Raw genomic sequence first — 16,510 nt, forward strand, 5'->3', positions numbered from 1 at the left:
TTATTTGTGCTTTATGCTTTCTCTAACAGAAATGACACGGGGATCAAGTACATCACAGTCACCTTGTTTAAAGCTATCTATTCACAGGGAATTGCTCCTGCAATCAAAGTCATCAAGTTAACAATGACAAAGTGAGGTAACCAAAAACTTGGCCAATTTCTGTATGATATTGTCAAACCTGAATTGTTTATCCAATCTGGGCTTCTGAAGCTTTACAGTACAGCCTGTACAACTAAAATAATTCATGTACCCATACCAAAGTCTGCAGTTCTGTCCAAAACGAAACGTGTCTCTCCTGTTATCAAAATCCATGGGATTTATCCAGAGCCCTGACAGAAATGAAATACTACAGTGATAACTTAGAGCTGGTTAGTGCAGTAAACAATTCATCTGTTAACCCTGATAACCCTGTTAACTGTAGATTGGACCAAAATTCTTTTACTGCCTAATTTGGCTTCATGAAAGGAAGTAAACACCGAGGTAATCAGAGGCAAATATATTGAGTGATATTATATTGGGAATTTCTATTTAGCAGGGAAGCAAAATAAAATGACAAGCCATTATCACTCACCTCAGTAGTAATTGCCTGTGCAGCATGGTTTTTTTATTTTTTAGCAGAGCCCAAGACAGAACTTGACTCACTGATAAATAATATTGTATTTGCATGGAACAATACAAATCCTATTTTTCATAAATACAAACACATAAACCAGCTTTAACATGCTAAAAGCAGTCTGTACATATATTTTATATAAACCCACAATCAATTATGTTTTGGGTTTTTTTTTTAAACAGCAGATACTTTTCCATACAATAAACTTAAAGAGTTTTGCTTGGCTTTAACTCATTACTGGTAGCCATAAAGTCCCCATAGAAAGAAACTGAGTTTCTGCAAAGACCTCAAAGTCAATGGGAAATTTAACTCCAAATCTGGCAAAACATTTGGGTATGTTAATTTAAGCACTTCAATAAAACCCAATATAAACAGACTCAAAAATAAGAGGCACAATTCCAAATGTGATTTAATTATTTATGAGCTTAAAATTGAACACATGCTTAAGTGCTTTGCTTACCTAATACTAATATTAACTGGTTTTCCAGGAACTGAGCTGTGTTTTAAAAATACAGGAAGAAGTCTTATAGTACTTTACACCTGACATCTCCAGCATATGTTAAAACTCTTCCTTACTAAGGACAAATTCTGTAAAATGCAATCACACAACCACAACACCACGATGATATTTGGTAGAAGAAACATAAACCACATGAGCAAAACTGACAGAATTTTTTTCTTTAAAATTTGAATTACAAACCCTCAAGTCATGCAAAATCATTGATCCCTGAAAACATTCTGATTATGATATAAAGACACATCACTCCTGGAGGACAGGCGTGATGATTAGGAGGAGATTTAGAGTAGATTTGCTGCCTTTTGCAACATTCCTTCCATTGCTTATAAATGGCTTTTAAAATAATCGTGAATATGATCATATTTGCAGCATACAATCATGAATATCAGCACTTAAAGTGGGACCTTAAATTAGAGGGAGACCTTTTTTTAACTCTACTTTGATGTAAAACTTGAGAGCTCTCCTTTGGGATTTACTGAAGGAGGAAGAGGAGACAAAGAACAGCAGGAATGACCAACGGTGTTACTCCTTTTTCATTAGTTCCTTATTTCCTCTCCTGCTGTTCTCATTTCCCCCCATTTCCTTTTCTGCTGAACTCATTTCTTCCATTTGCTTCCTTGCAGAGTTCACTTTTTCTAACAACAGGAATATGTGTTCGGCGAACTCCCGCACGGCTCCACAGCCACCGCTGCTCTTGCAAATGTAACCAGCAGCCTTCTGAGCAGCTGCACAAGCATCAGCAGGCACACCACTCATGCCTGCTTGCTTCAGGCATTCCACATCAGACTCTTCATTTCCTATTAGGGAAGATGACAGACAAGGCAAAATATCACAGAGGGGAAAGGCTGAGCAAAGTCAGTGTTTCTCTGTGCACGCACTAATCTGTTTTTTTTTTTAAATTCGTGGTTTTGCCAAAACGTTCATCTCAGCAGCTCAGCAGCACTTTGCATATGTGAGTCAGTTGTCAGAAAATCTTTGTGATCCATGTAGGTGCTGATCACACTTCACAATCTTCAGGCAAGAGAACGCTACTTTTAAGAGTAGTAAAATTATGTAAGCAACTGAACAAGCATTTGCAGGACTCTAAGCTTAATATGTCACTCAAATACAATTTAGCACAAAATCATACTGGCTTTCGTTTTAATCTGTCCATCTCTGGTTTCCATTTCAGAACATAATCAATACAATATTCACCTGAAATGAACTAGAATCAGTTCAAAATTGTCAGCTGTACCTGTAAGCTTTCATAAATCCCATTAGAAAAACAGTTAAGACTTCCCTTACCAAATTACACACTGATTCATCAATGCCTTTAACATTTAGATGGCACCCTAACAAGCCTTTAAAATACATGCCTGCTTTTGGTGATTGTGTGCTGCAATTTGCACATCAATCCCATTAAGTTCAGCACATTGACAAAGAGAAAAGTGTTTTGAAGCTCAGCAGCACTATGAAGTTTGTATTTGTCTATACTATATAAAGGTTTACTACCAACAAAAGAGGAACTTACCTAAGTAAGCAACCTCTTTCCAGCTCAAACCCATGTCTTCTTGCCAGTCCTTCAGAACCTGTAATTTATTTGTTGCACTAACTTTTGCTACACATCCCAGCTGCATGGCTGACAGTGTTTTTGAACAATCTCTTTCAGAGATGAGTCGAACCTATGAAAATAAAATCAACTTAGAATAAATTCTACAAACAAAGAAATAAGACATGTAAGTTGATTTACTATAAGAAAAAAATAGTTTTGCTCATAGAAGCTCTCCTAGATATCAGAAAAGCATTGAATAACCAGTTTCTTCAATCAGAACTCAGAGCACAAGTGATTAGCATCCAAAATCACATCACAGTCTTGAAGTTGCTCTGGGATAGTAAAACACCTTTCTGTAGCCCTCCCTGATATTAAAAAAAGAAATTTACATTTTTCTTTTTAAATGCAACATGTACCAAATAAAATACTGGGTATCACAGTACAGTGGCATGTTGGCTATCTAGTGCAGTATCATCTAATAAAGCATGGAATAAGAGAATTCCCAAGGAGGACTTCTGTAATATTTGTAGAAGTAGAACATTATGAAGTATTTTCCTTGACTCCTCTCCTTCATAACATAATTTTATTCACAGTAGCACTTCAGAGCACCAAAAGAACACTAAATGACTGAAGTAGCACAGCACATTTATCTCTGGAAGTTCATTCCAAAATTGAAATTTCAGAAATTATGTGCAAGGGAAGCTGAAACCAGAACATTAGTGCAGTGGGATTTTTAGAAATCGCAGATGCAACTCCTCCAAGTTTTCTCGTCCAAAATGTGGACAAACTTATCTTCTCTAAATGCTTTTAAATCCTAACAAATGCTTGGCCTTGATTTTAAGTACAGAATGAACAAAGCAAGACTAAATCAGCAACATATACTAGAAATAAAAGAAGTGCAGCACAAAAACCAGGAGGTTTTTAATGAAATATCCCAAGTCAAAGCAAATATGGAAACAGGCTCCCACAGGCAACAAAACAATGATTACAAGCTTCCTTCCCCTTTTACCTCACAGAAAATGAAGCTGAGGGAGTGCTGAAAAACCACCTACTCCATTTCACAGCCCCAAGGCAACAGCTGCAAAGTAAGTCATGAAAGTCTCATCTAGCCTGTTACAAAAAATCCTACAATAAAGAGTCCAAAAACGTATCTGAAGAAGCCTACTTGGGGTACAGCTACCTTTGTTTCCATCTGCATCAGAACTGAGTTAAGGCTCTTTGAAGGCAGCCTAAATCTGAACTTAGTTCTTATCCAGAAAAAATCTTCTAGCTGTATCAAAGGCAGCAGCACAGACAGAAAATAGCCAGGAGGCTAATTTTACATAAATGCAAGCAAAGATTCAGATGAGCAGAATTAAGTAGTAGTACTAATAATGATAATAATAAAAGTAGCCATGCTACAGTCTGTGTTGGTTTAGCCTTTCATTTACACAGGATTCTTACATCTTCAAAGCACATAAGCTACAGTTAAAACAGTCATGCAGACAAAAGTGTTCAGAGTTTGACTTCCCCTCTTTGCAACAATCACGGGTGATCTACAACAAACCAACCAATTTGCCTGGAAATTTCTTCCTCTTCTGTTGTCAAGAGGTAACAACATATCTCTGCTTGATGAAGATGACTTGTAATTAATGAGTGGTTGGACTACACAGAATATGATTGGTGCTAGCAAAACACCACAAAAATTTCTTCCTGCATTTTTCCATGACAAAAAGGCTGAGAGATTTAGGATTATTCAGCCTGGACAAGAGAAGACTTAGGGGTAACCTAATTGCAGGCTTTCAGTACCTGAAGGGACCCTACAGGAAAGATAGAGAGAAACTATTTACAAGAGCATGTAGTGACAGGACAAGGGGGAATGGCTTCACACTGACAGAGAGTACGTTTAACTAGATATCAGGAAGAAATTCTTTATTGTGAGGGGGCTGAAGCACTGGAATAGGTTGCTCAGAGAAGTTGTGGATGCCCCATCCCTGAAATTGCTCAAGGCCAGGTTGGACGGGGCTCTGAGCAACCTGGTCTGGTGGAAGGTGTCCCTGCCCATTGCACGGGGGTTGGAACAAGATGATCTTTAAGGTCCCTTCCAACTCAGAAATTCTGTGATTCAGAGGAAGATGCTACAGCTGCTGTGATTGAGCTTTCTCAAAACACTTATTTTCCTGTAAGGGATCTGAGAACAACATTTGCCCCAACCAATACATTATGCTGCTTGATCACAAGCACTGTGAAGAAACGTCAACTTATATGCTGCAAGAATATAAGTTTTTAGAATCTTTTAACGTCCAGGTTACAGGAGACATAAAACTTCACACTTCAGAACAACACCTACCTGGATTCCTCTTTTCTTTAACAGATCAATGCCAACAATATCTCTGTAATCATAGGAGACCATTTCCTTGTGATCTTCCGTCACATAAATGCGACCATTTGTCAGGCATCCTTCAATACTGCAAACCAACAGCTTCACCTCCTTCAGTGGCTCTTTGCCAAAATATCCAAAGCTAGACAAAGAAGTTATCTTTTTAGGATGGAAGTTTTTGCACACTCCAAAAACGAATATTTGAAATACAACTGTGACCTTCAGACAGAAGAATCAGTTTTGAAATTTTTCTTTTCTAATGTCTTTTCCCATCATTGTCACTCTCCAATTATATTCCCCCTCTTCAAAGAAACAAATAGAACAATCCAAAAGACAGCTCGGTTGCACTGTCTATTTAAAAATTAGGATAAAATTTATTTCCTTAGTGTAGAAGTTTACATGCTGTAGCATTTTGGGGAGCAAAACTAAAATGGAGTAAAGGATGAGAAATGCACAGAAAATATGCTCCAATCAAATATGCTCCATTATTTCCTTAGACAAGTGCAGAGTAGCTGCAAAGAAAAGGCAACTGATGAGATAGAATCACCTCATGCCTTCTGCACAAACACTCTCATTCATGTGCATCAGTGTGGTCCAGACCATGGAAGTCTGGGACACCTCAGCTGGAAAAGCCAGAGATGATGTGGTAACATTGCTATAGAGGGGCTTATGCATTTCACCAAGCTGAACTTTAAAACCAAAAAAAAAAACTCAACAAAACAAACAAACAAACCAACCAAAAAATCCCAAGCAATCCACAATATAACAAAGCTGATTCAGTTAATTTCAATAGAGAGAGGAAAAAACTAGGGGTAGAAATAAAGTTGCCTAATTATCTTTGATCTTGATTACTTACATTACAGACATTATGAATTCATGTGACCACGCTCTGAAACAATGAGCACTATCAAAGAAATAAAGGAATAAAAAGTGCTTTTACCTCAATACTCTCTGCTCTGCAATAGGCCAGTCAATGTCTATATCAATATCCACACTGTGCTCTGCACGCATTTCATAGTAGGCCATTTTACCACCCTAAATGAAATAGAACCCATTCAAATTTTCTGCTTGGCTGAGCACAAATACAAAACTGCACAATTCAGTACCCTGTAATGAAAGCCAAGTGTCTGGTTACACAGTGGTCACAGTAGATTATATAGAAGTGAACCATCAATAATGATGGTTTTGGCAGTGACACAGAACTAAAAATTTGAAGGAACCTTCTGCAGGCAAGAGTTAATAAGTATTTTCATTTTACAGCTAGAGAAAATGTGCAAGGTGTTATGCACTATAGTAATTACATCACATTAATTTCCCTAGATCTCTTAATCAGCAAAATAGTAATACCTTTAGCATTTACTTAGTAAGATTATGAATAAGTCTTTGTTTAGATGTTAAACAAAAAATAATTTCAATTAGAAAAATACCCACCACACCCTAATTTTGTTCTGCGTTACTACATTGGGATGTAAACATGAGGAAAGGGAAAAAGACTGTTAAAATTACAGTACAAAATTGGCATAAGAATAAACTGGCTGAAAATACAAATTTATAGATTATGACAAGGCGATGCCACTGCATGAAGCTCAGTTTCACACCCTTAGTAGCACTAAAATGAATTATAAGATATGCTGGTGAACTGACATGAAACTCAATATTGTATTGTTTTAGGGTTATAGGGATATACTGCACAGTATTATTTGTATAAATTTGTTTTTTGTGGAGGATGCTGTAACTGGAACTGCCCCAGCTACAGCTTGCCCTGCTAAGTTACAAATAACAGGCAAACTGTTCTGAGGACAAAGTGCTGCTATTTCACATTGACTGCACCAGAAATCAAAATACAGTATTGAATTCAGAACCCTCTACAACAAGAGTAAAATATGCATAATTCTAAAGAGCAGGAAAAACAGAAGCACAAACCTGCAAGTAGCCTCTCTCAATCAAATGTCTCTTGGCAAAATAAAATGAGCCATTTTCATACAGCTCCCCAGGCCAGTCTTGCCTCCGGTACCGTTTTGCTGGATTCAGGTTTTGGGGCTCTGTCATCTTGTTTTCTGTTAACAGAGGAAAAAAAAATGACAAAATAAGTTTTACAGAATCCCTGATCAGAGTCACGTAACTTTCTGAATAGTTTTCTGTTGAAAAATTAAGGGCACAATTCAGTCACCAGCATCTTTCTTTACTGCCTCTTGTTGCTTAGCTTTATAAAGAACCACAAAGTAGTTAGGGTTGGAAGGGACCTTAAAGATCATCTAGTTCCAACCCCCCTACCATGGGCAGGGACACCTTCCACTAGACCAGGTTGCTCAGAGCTCCACCCAACCTGGCCTTGAACGCTGACAGGCTTGGGGAATCCACAACTTCTCTGGGGAATCACTGAATTGTTTCTCTTTCTTGGAACTGTGGATAACAAACTGGAGGACTACTCTGGATGTCTAGCAGAGGAAAAGGAAATTTTTCATTCCAACTTTAGCAAAAACAAAACCAAACACAAAAAACTCACAAACAAAGAAAAAACACAACAAAAAAAAACCTTAAGAGTTTGTCGGCTCCAAAGTTGTTTACTAAAAGGAGTAGGGGGGGACATTCTTCTAGACTGTCCTTGCAAATATGAAAGAAATACTATCCCTGTACTCTGTCTCCTAGTGCACATAGGAATGCCCTGAATGAACTCTGAGACTTGACAGGACCAACCTGAAATCTTCAAGGTAATAAAAATGAGCGTATGTGAAAAATTTTTGCCTGTGAAAGCCATCTTAACATTTCCCCAAAATACTTCTTATTTATGGATATGCATCATCTTAATTTTTCAGAAGTCATTTAATCAGTGTCCACAAATAAACAAACAAGTGTCTTTGAACAAACAGTATCCCCAAAAGATCCCATTTGGTTACCAATGCCAGTAGTCCATGCAGAAGAAACTGAACCAGGGACCAGAGACTCCTGTTCTTAAGCCATTGAAATTCATATGCATAAAACCAGCTAAAATTCACCAGGTCTCACAACCCAGTAACCATGAAAAGGGTTTACAGGGCATTTTGAAACACACAAAACATCCTGAGGCTTTAGTCCATATAAACACACCTCGTGTTTCATAAATAAACTAGAGCTTTGTGCTCAGTGAACTAAACATTTCCAGTCAGAGAGAGACACCTTTCTCTTTCAAGGTGTATCAAAATTAAACCTTCATGCAGAAGGAACAACAGAACTACACAGAAAAAAACCCAATAAAATTATTTTAACATAATCAGTATTCTAAAGCTGTATGGGAAAATAAAAAAAATTTTAAAACCTGCTCCTGTGAGTCACCTGAAACACCACATTCCTGAAAGGCCTTTTGCAGTTACCCTTAAGCTGCTAATATTTGCATAAGGTGTTCATTGTTCTCCTCAAATATACTCCTTACAGCTGAATGATTCTTTATCTCTCACCACATTAGAAGACTTTGGATGTCACTTAGAACTAAAGAATTACTTGCTCTTTTAGGTAGGCCTTGAGGCTTTTTTATCTTAACAATCTACCTATAGGGACAAGGTGGCACACAACCACTTCAGAAAGCCACTTGACACATCCAAATGAGATTTATTCTTTCACAAATGTCCATTCTAGCATCTCAAGATGTAGAGTTGCATGTGGCTTCCTAAAGTGCAATCCACAGAATCCTGAAATTGCCATCCGTGCTTTTGATATTCCTCTTGTACTTTACCAACAAACTGTGTCACTTATTTCTCCTCTTATGAGGAACAATGAGAATGTTTGAGTGTGTATTCTAAACGAAGGCTTAACTTTTATTCCAATTTCTCTCTAATACCAAGCTCCATTTATTTCGCATGCTCTTTTACAGTGTGATGCTTTCTGAACTCATTAAAAAAAATCTTCATCTGAAGTGATTTATATCTCAGAATAAACAAAATATCTGAGTAACGTTCAGTTTTAAAAAAATAAAGCAACGTGACAATATCTGAAATAACATTTTTTTAAAAAAACAAAGAAAACATTTCTGCTTTAATCACAGAAACAAACCCAACACAGATAATGCATGGAATAGTTCTTTGTACAAGGACAAAAGGTACTTTATAGCTAAAACAAGGTACAATCTTTATTTGTAGGATTTCAGTCTTTAGTCATCTTGGCAACTGTAGCCAAGAGGCATATTTTCTCTGGGGAAAAAACAGTCATATTCTTCTGGATGAGCTAATTAACATGAGTTCATTCCCCGTGACTCAAAGGCAGTCTGAAACGTGACATAAGTCAGCAGCCACATTAGCAGGATGAAACAAAGCCTAAGCCTCCAGGCAAAGAGGTTGCCATGCCCTCTTCACCAAGACCTTACCTCACTTTATTCCTCACTTGTTAGCTACTGCATAGCAAGAACAAACAACTTTCTGGTTAAGACAGGACCTCAATGTCTTATCTCCATAAACACAAATACCTACCAAGCAGAAAGTAACATATAAATTTTTTGGGAGCTCTGCTTTCAGTCTAGACAAGCTAATATAATTTTAATTTTCAATACCTAATCACTTCTACAAAACAATTACAGAAAGGCTGAGCAGTGCTCAGTAATATTAAGACAGCAGTGCTTAGAAGGAATTTCTAAGCCATCTCACACCTCTCAGAGAACTCAGTCCATGCCTCTGATATTACTTCCTAAAACACCATGGATATGAAAACAAAGCATTTGGGAAAAAAATAAAAATTAAGTATAACTGTAACCAGAAACACCGAAGTATTACCTCCTTTTTTTACCTCGCTCCACCTAAATTGATGCCGCCTCACAACAGAGAAGACAGAATCAAACCCCTCCTTCTGGATCAGATCTGCCACTTTTATAAGATCACTGGGATGTAAACAGGGAGATGTTGCTTGAATGTTTCCTACAATATCAACCTCTAAAGAAAAACAAAGAAACATTTGTGAAACAATTCATACTTTCAATAACACAACAGCAAAGTGTGGTGTGAGTAGGTGCCACAAAAAAAAAAAAAGATAATATTTTTAGCTTTTATTTAATAAAGGCTTCACTTATTTTTCTAAATGAGAAATGTATCATCCCTCTGGGGCTACAACACAAAAGCTCAGCATATTTCATTACGGATTTACCATGGTGATGATTAAGAAACTCTCTGATGGCTTCTAGGGAAGTTGAGGAGTCTTGAGAAACTTCGGGGCTTCTGCGATGAACCTGAGCGCCAAACTGCTTTGCAACCTTCTCGATTTCATCGTGGTCTGTAGAAACCCATATACTGTTGGCAGACAGTGACAGAAATTAATATAAAGAATAAATCCCAGCATTTTTTACTTACCTGCCATAATCTAAACTGAACGACACCCTGACTTATGTCCGTGCTACACCGTGCAGTGAAAGGAACTAGTTCTTTTATTTGCGTTAGTAAAGCTATCCTGGTCAGTCCCAACGAGCAACTTTTAAAAAATGGGGTTAAAACACACACATTCACTAGATTGTAAAATCCAAAGCTTGAGTTGCATTCCATGCAGGAAGCTTAAGCAACATAAAATTCAGGAGTGTTATCAAAAAAATCCAGTGTCAGCACACAAAACTCGTTAGGCATGTTAACTGATCAATTAATTGTGAATGGGTTGAACGAGGCAGTCAAAGTCATGTAAGAGTTCAGGAACAAGACTGACAGCAAGTAAAACTGCCACAAAGTTAGAATATTAGCTTATTCTGCAAGTGTTTTAAAATTTGTTAATTGGGTTCCATATAATCCCAGAGAAAGAGCTGTTCAAGCTACATATGTTTTGGCACAGAAAACTTTCAGTACTGGTAAAGCAAGACTGTGATCATTTGGGGACAATAAACATTTACAAAAGGAAGGGCTAAGTCTGAATATCATATGATGATAAACACTGAGCAATTGTGAGGCCACCGCTGTCATCATGAAAAAAGAAAAAAGTGAGATAAAGACAAAAGCTATGAAAAAGAACCTTCCCTCTCTCAGCATTCACTGTCCATAGCAAATGGTGCTTTAGTTACATTTTTTCACCCAAAGACATCACAGGATCATCAGAATAAAAATATGTATGGCAGTGACAGTAATGTCAAGTCACACCCACACAAACAAATACAGAAGAGGTATTTTCCATAAACTGCTTTGGGATGGTTAACTTAAATATACACTCCCCATTCAACTAACAAGAGTTTTGTTGTGTAACAGGTACCCTGTCAGCAGAGCTGTTTCAAAGTTGACTGGATTAACTTAGAGCACACCCACACACTGCACCTGTTATGCCTCAAAGTTAGACTGCACAACCCTAACTGGCTTCCTGTTGGGCAAATTCAGGTGCCAAACAGAAGCCACCAGAGGTCATTAAGCAACATGGATTCAAATTCTATAAGTAACTATCAGTAACCTAGGTTGGAAATGTTCTTGACTGTTTCTTTATTAAAAACAAAACTGAGCCATGCTTCCTCTACTTTTCAGACACAGTAAAAAAAGATTTTCCAGAATAGATAATGGTACAGCAGCGATGAGATACAGAGAGCTCATGCTCACTTCCAGCTCTGGATCCAGCTATAGCTGGGCTACATTTGTACTTGACTACACTGAGTTCTTGCTCTGAACATAATGCAGCAGGTTTGCATAGGGAACCTGCCCCTAAATGTGCTACATACCAAGTATATCCTAACTATGCACTTAATTGTTTATCAGTATACGTGTAGAAAATTCTCAGTTTTCTTCTGGCAGAAAAATCTGTAATGTCCAATGCTCTTAACACTAACAACAGACTTGTTTCTATCTAGCTTTAATTACTGCTACCAAAGTTTTGGGCACTTTGTCACAAAACGAGCTCCTGTTCTGTAACGTGGGCATACATGATTATCTCTTTCCACTCAGTGTTTCCAGGACTGCCACCGTTGTGCTGTTTCCTGCTGTGGGCTCCCCAATAACATGAAGAAAAAAAGAGAGGAAGCCCAGCAGAGAGCAGCCCGATGGCTGGGGCCTGGGAGCACATGCATGTCATGAGATGCTGAAAGAGATATCTGGGTTGGTCTTATGAAGAGAAGGCAAGGAAGAGACTTCACTGCTGTCTTCAAGTACCAGCTGTGCAGGCGGAGAGAAAACAAAGCAGTTTTTCCTGGATGAGCAAAGTAACAGGGCTATGGACTGCTGGAACCAGTGCCCAGAAGGGCTGCAGCGTCTCCATCCATGGAGATCCCAAGCTCAGCCTCATTTGTTCCCAAGCAACCCTCACCAGCACAGCTCTGCACAGTGGGGAGCACTAGATGACCACCAACAAATGTCACCCCATGATTCAACCATTCACAGGAGATTACCTACAGCCTGCCAGTTCCATTTAATGCAGATGTCTTAAAAAAACATCAATGTTTACTGGCAAAGGTCGTCAGCTAGGCTCCCTGACCAAGTCAGTTACAAGTGTGCTTACAACTCTCTCCTGGGCCAGAACAACTTTAATTTCAAATTACTGTAAGATTTCAGCTCCTTCATTCCTTCCCTGCTCACCCTCACCAGGAAGGGACAGTGGAGTTCGTGGCAGGTTTTGTGCTGCCTGCCTGCCTTGCCTGATCCTTGACCTGCACCCCGTTGTCTTCAGGGGGGATCTCCTACAACACACCTGCCTCACTCACAGCGTTACAGGATGGGTAAGGTAGGAACCGACCGTGGAGGTCACCTGGTCCCACCTCCCTGCTCAAGCAGGGTCACCTGGAGCAGGTTGCACAAGATTCCATCCCGGTGATTCTGGAGTATCTCCAGTGAGGTAGACACCACAACCTCTCTGGGCAGCCTGTCCCAGCGCACAATAAAGATGTTCTCCCTTACATTCAGGTGGCATTTCCCATACATCAGTTTCTGCCCGCTGCCTCTTGTCCTATTCTTGGCACCACCGAGCAGAACCTGGTCCAGCCTCTGGCACTTCCCGTTCAGATAGTGACAGACTTCGCTAAGACCTCCTGGAGGAAGTGGCAGCTTCACCCAGCCCCTCTCCACGCCGGGGTCCCTCGGCACCCCCCTCCCGGGCCGGGACCCCTCGGTATCCCAATCCCGACCCCACTCCCGCCCCCGCTGCCCCGGCAGAAGGAAGGGAGGCGGGTCGGGGAGGGGGCTGCGCATGCGCACCTGTGGAAGACGCCGGCGTCGATGGCGGCGCGCAGCACCCACCCGATGAGCGGCACCCCCGCCAGCAGCTTGATGTTCTTCAGCGGGATCCCCTTGCTGCCGCCCCGCGCCAGCACCAGCGCGGCCAGGTGGGGTTGCGGCTTCCCCTCGCCCGCATCCATGGCCGTACCCGGTCCTGTCCCGCTCCAGTCCTCTCCCCGCCCGCCGCGCCCTGCCACGCGCGCGGCCCCGCCCCGCCGGGGCATGTCGGGAAATGTAGTCCTGCTGCTGCCGCTCATGCGTGTGGGGGTAACGCGCTCCTCCCTCTACGTGTGGAGGGAACGGGATTTTTTAGAAGAAGGAGCCTTGCAAAACTTTGGCCGGGGACCAATGGCCATAAACTAAAACACAAATTTCACCTCAACATGAGGGAGAACTTCTTGAGAGGGGGCAGAGCCCTGGCACAGGCTGCCCAGAGAGGGCGTGGAGTCTCTGTCTGGAGACATTCCAAACGCACCCGGACACGTTCCTGTGTCACCTGCTCCGGGTGACCCTGCCTTGGCCGGGGTGAGGTTGGACTGCATGATCTCCAGAGATCCCTTCCACCCCAGGGATTCGTGGTGCAGTAATTCCTTACGGACGACGACAAAAGCCAGTGCAAGGCGTGGCTGGCACTCCGGTGGGCGCACTGGACGTGTCCCTAAGGAGGTCAGCTCTGGTGCCGCCGGCAGCTGAACGGGCACTGCATCCCACGGCCGGGGCGATGCCCGAGCACCGGGCGAGACAGTCCGGAAGGATTTTTCCATCCTCAGGCTCCAGGGGTTTCTCCCGCGCCGTGCCCTTCCCGGCTGAGGAGCCCCGGCAGAGGGCAGAGCAGCCACACGGAGCCTCCGTGCGTGGGAAGGGAAGGGAAGGCAGAACGTGCTCCTCGCCTCCGTTTTCCACCTCCTAAAAAGTGTATTAAAGCATAAAAACACAAGCTATTAAGTTATTCGGACTGTCCTATAGAAAACGAGTGGGTAAATTAAAGTAATCCACTACTGACATAGGGCTGCACAGGAATTTGGGTTTTAATGTAGTTTAGAAAATAGGAGAGGCCGTTGAACAGAATCACAAAGTCACTCCTGGAGACTTGGGGTTTCAGTTTGTAGTGGAAACGTGCCACACGGGGTTCACAGGTGTCCTCTGGTTATTTAATATGTGCTGGGGAGCAGAAGGACCTTATCACTGCCAAAGGAAATGCTCCCACTTATCTGTAGGCAGGCATTTAAGAAAAATAATCATATTAGGGGGTTGTTTTTTTCATTCTGAAGTGTTCAGAGAGACCCAGCAGAGATAGACAGCTTGCTCTTCTACTCAGCAGATCAAGGCAGCACCTTTCAGGCTGCTTTTTTTTTGGATAAGATTAAAACTAGTAGCCATAATATGCTGAGGCCTGTATTTCCTGCAGGCTACTTTCCATGCACCTTTTCTTTTTTTTTTCAACTATCACAGAGAATGTCATAGCTGGCGTAGTAGCTGATTAGGGCTGCATGGAATCCTGGCTTTGGCAGGTGTTTGTGATGTCCCTGTTGGCTCTGTTGCTATTATCCAGGAGCAGGAAGCAGGGTTCTGCAGCTTTTCAGGATGACCTACTTTGAATGTAGTGAGTTTATTATGTACATTAGAGCTTAAAGAGGCTCACATTAAATGTGCAAGGAAGAGCAAGCCTTTTTGCCTTGCTAGGAGTGGTGGAGCATTACTACAACTGATCATACCTTGTCATAGAATCAGCCGGGTTGGAAAGGACCTCTGAGATCATCAAGTCCAAGCCTTTATTTTTCTTTTAATTTTTAAAATCCATTCCATACTCCAGGAAAATCCAGTCTGGGGTTTCCCCATTCCATACTCTGGAAAAATCCAGTCTGGGTTTTACCCCATTCTGTACTCTGGGAAAATCCAGTCCGGGTTTTTATCCCATTCCGCACTCTGGGAAAATCCAGTCCGGATTTTCCACCATGCTGTACTCTGGGAAAATCCAGTCCGTGTTTTCCACCATTCCATACTCTGGAAAAATCCAGTCCGGGTTTTTCCCCATTCCGCACTCCGGCCAAAATCCAGCCCGGGTTTTCTACCATTCCGTACTCCGGATAAAATCCAGTCCGGGTTTTCCCCCACCTCTCAAAGCGGCCCCGGGACCCCCCGACAGAGGCACCGCAAGGTGTGAACCCACCCAAGGTGACACCAGAACAATGTTTTATTTATTGTAACGAACACGGAGGATCGCGATGCAATGAATTACTTGTAGGAGCGGCTGGATGGACAACACCAGCCACCTGCATGATAAAAGAAGAAGAAAATAATAAAGCAAAAATATTGTGGTCCTGAGCGAGACAGAGCTAAGATTAGTGTGTGTGTGAAAAGAATCACAAGGTCAAGCTGGAAAGCCGCTTGAAGCATGGCTGTTCTCCGTGGCTGGAAAGCAGTCGTGGGGGCGTGTGGTATGTGGGGAGATAGGGAAACATCTTGCTGGCTGCAGAGCTCGGACCTGGGGTCGGTGGAGAGTAATAAAGTTACAAAAGAGTTCCTCCTGGACAGAGACTGTCTCCCGTGGATTCATTCACCGAAAAGGGTGCTGAGTGAGGGACCTTCGCCGCAATTGGTGCCCCGTGTGAAGCATTTTTTCTGCACCGTGGTGAACGCACAACCCGACAGGTGAGTAGAAAAAAAAAAAAAAAAAAAAAAGAGAAGAAGAGGAAGTTTTTCTTGTGGCCACAGCTCTAGCAGAATAGAGCACAGAGCAAGGAGTCGCAGGGTTGTGTTAGAAATGGGACAGACTGCTTCTCTTATGAGCATTACAGAAGTTTTTGAAGACCACGACCCGATGGGAGGTAAATGCTAGCAAATCATCCTATTAAAATGGGACAGTGGAGCCTGCAGGACGGGAATCCGCTGGGTCATGTAGTAATAATGGGGCGAGGCATCTCTCATGGGCATAGGATGTGGTTTGAAGATTTTGCAACAGATATTGCCTGCAGTGGGACATAAGATTATGGAACCGTTGAGAGTAATAGAGCCTGATATGGGACATAGGAACTACCCGCTCTTTTGGACTTGGTGGGCGACCTCTCCGGGGAGAAAGGAAGATGTATTACCTGCCGTTTCTATCTGTTCTGCTAATCAGCCTATTTATATCTGCTGCTGACGGGGACTTTAGTCACGTCCCTCCGGGGCCGCGCCGCCCGGGGCCACCGTGCGGGATGCCCTGGGGAGCAGCTGGGCCCGAGCGGGACCAGCCCCGGGAATCAGCGCCCACCGTGCGGGATGCCCTGGGGAGCAGCGGGGCCCGAGCGGGACCAGCCCCGGGAATCAGCGCCCGGCCGCACCCCCACCCCCGCTCGCCGCCGTGGCAGCCCTCCCTCTCTCT

General features: G+C 42.0%; 1 protein-coding gene across 1 annotated transcript; it reads right to left on the bottom strand.

Annotated features, from left to right (window-relative positions):
- Positions 1–481: 481 nt before the first annotated feature.
- Positions 482–13,326, bottom strand: CMAS (cytidine monophosphate N-acetylneuraminic acid synthetase). Its single transcript, XM_027726692.2, has 8 exons — positions 13,126–13,326; positions 10,127–10,269; positions 9,760–9,915; positions 6,944–7,077; positions 5,961–6,055; positions 4,991–5,162; positions 2,641–2,791; positions 482–1,927 (listed from the first exon to the last, which is right to left on the bottom strand). Exons 1-8 carry the CDS (start codon positions 13,284–13,286, stop codon positions 1,653–1,655), a joined length of 1,287 nt encoding a protein of 428 aa, XP_027582493.1. The 5' UTR covers positions 13,287–13,326; the 3' UTR covers positions 482–1,652.
- Positions 13,327–16,510: the final 3,184 nt, after the last annotated feature.

This window comes from Pipra filicauda, unplaced genomic scaffold (genome assembly GCF_003945595.2).
Source record: "Pipra filicauda isolate LSUMZ 115617 unplaced genomic scaffold, ASM394559v2 scaffold2_size9829703_pilon, whole genome shotgun sequence".
Lineage (NCBI taxonomy): Eukaryota > Metazoa > Chordata > Aves > Passeriformes > Pipridae > Pipra > Pipra filicauda.

Bases quoted from the DNA above. Each gene is read 5' to 3' on its own strand.
- CMAS (XM_027726692.2), bottom strand. From the start codon at position 13,286: ATGGATGCGGGCGAGGGGAAGCCGCAACCCCACCTGGCCGCGCTGGTG. The intron at 5,163-5,960 runs GTAAAAGCACTT...TTCTTTGTCTAG, and splicing joins GCAGAGCAGAGAGTATTGAG to CTTTGGATATTTTGGCAAAG. The intron at 2,792-4,990 runs GTAGGTGTTGTT...TTATTTTCATAG, and splicing joins TAAAGAAAAGAGGAATCCAG to GTTCGACTCATCTCTGAAAG.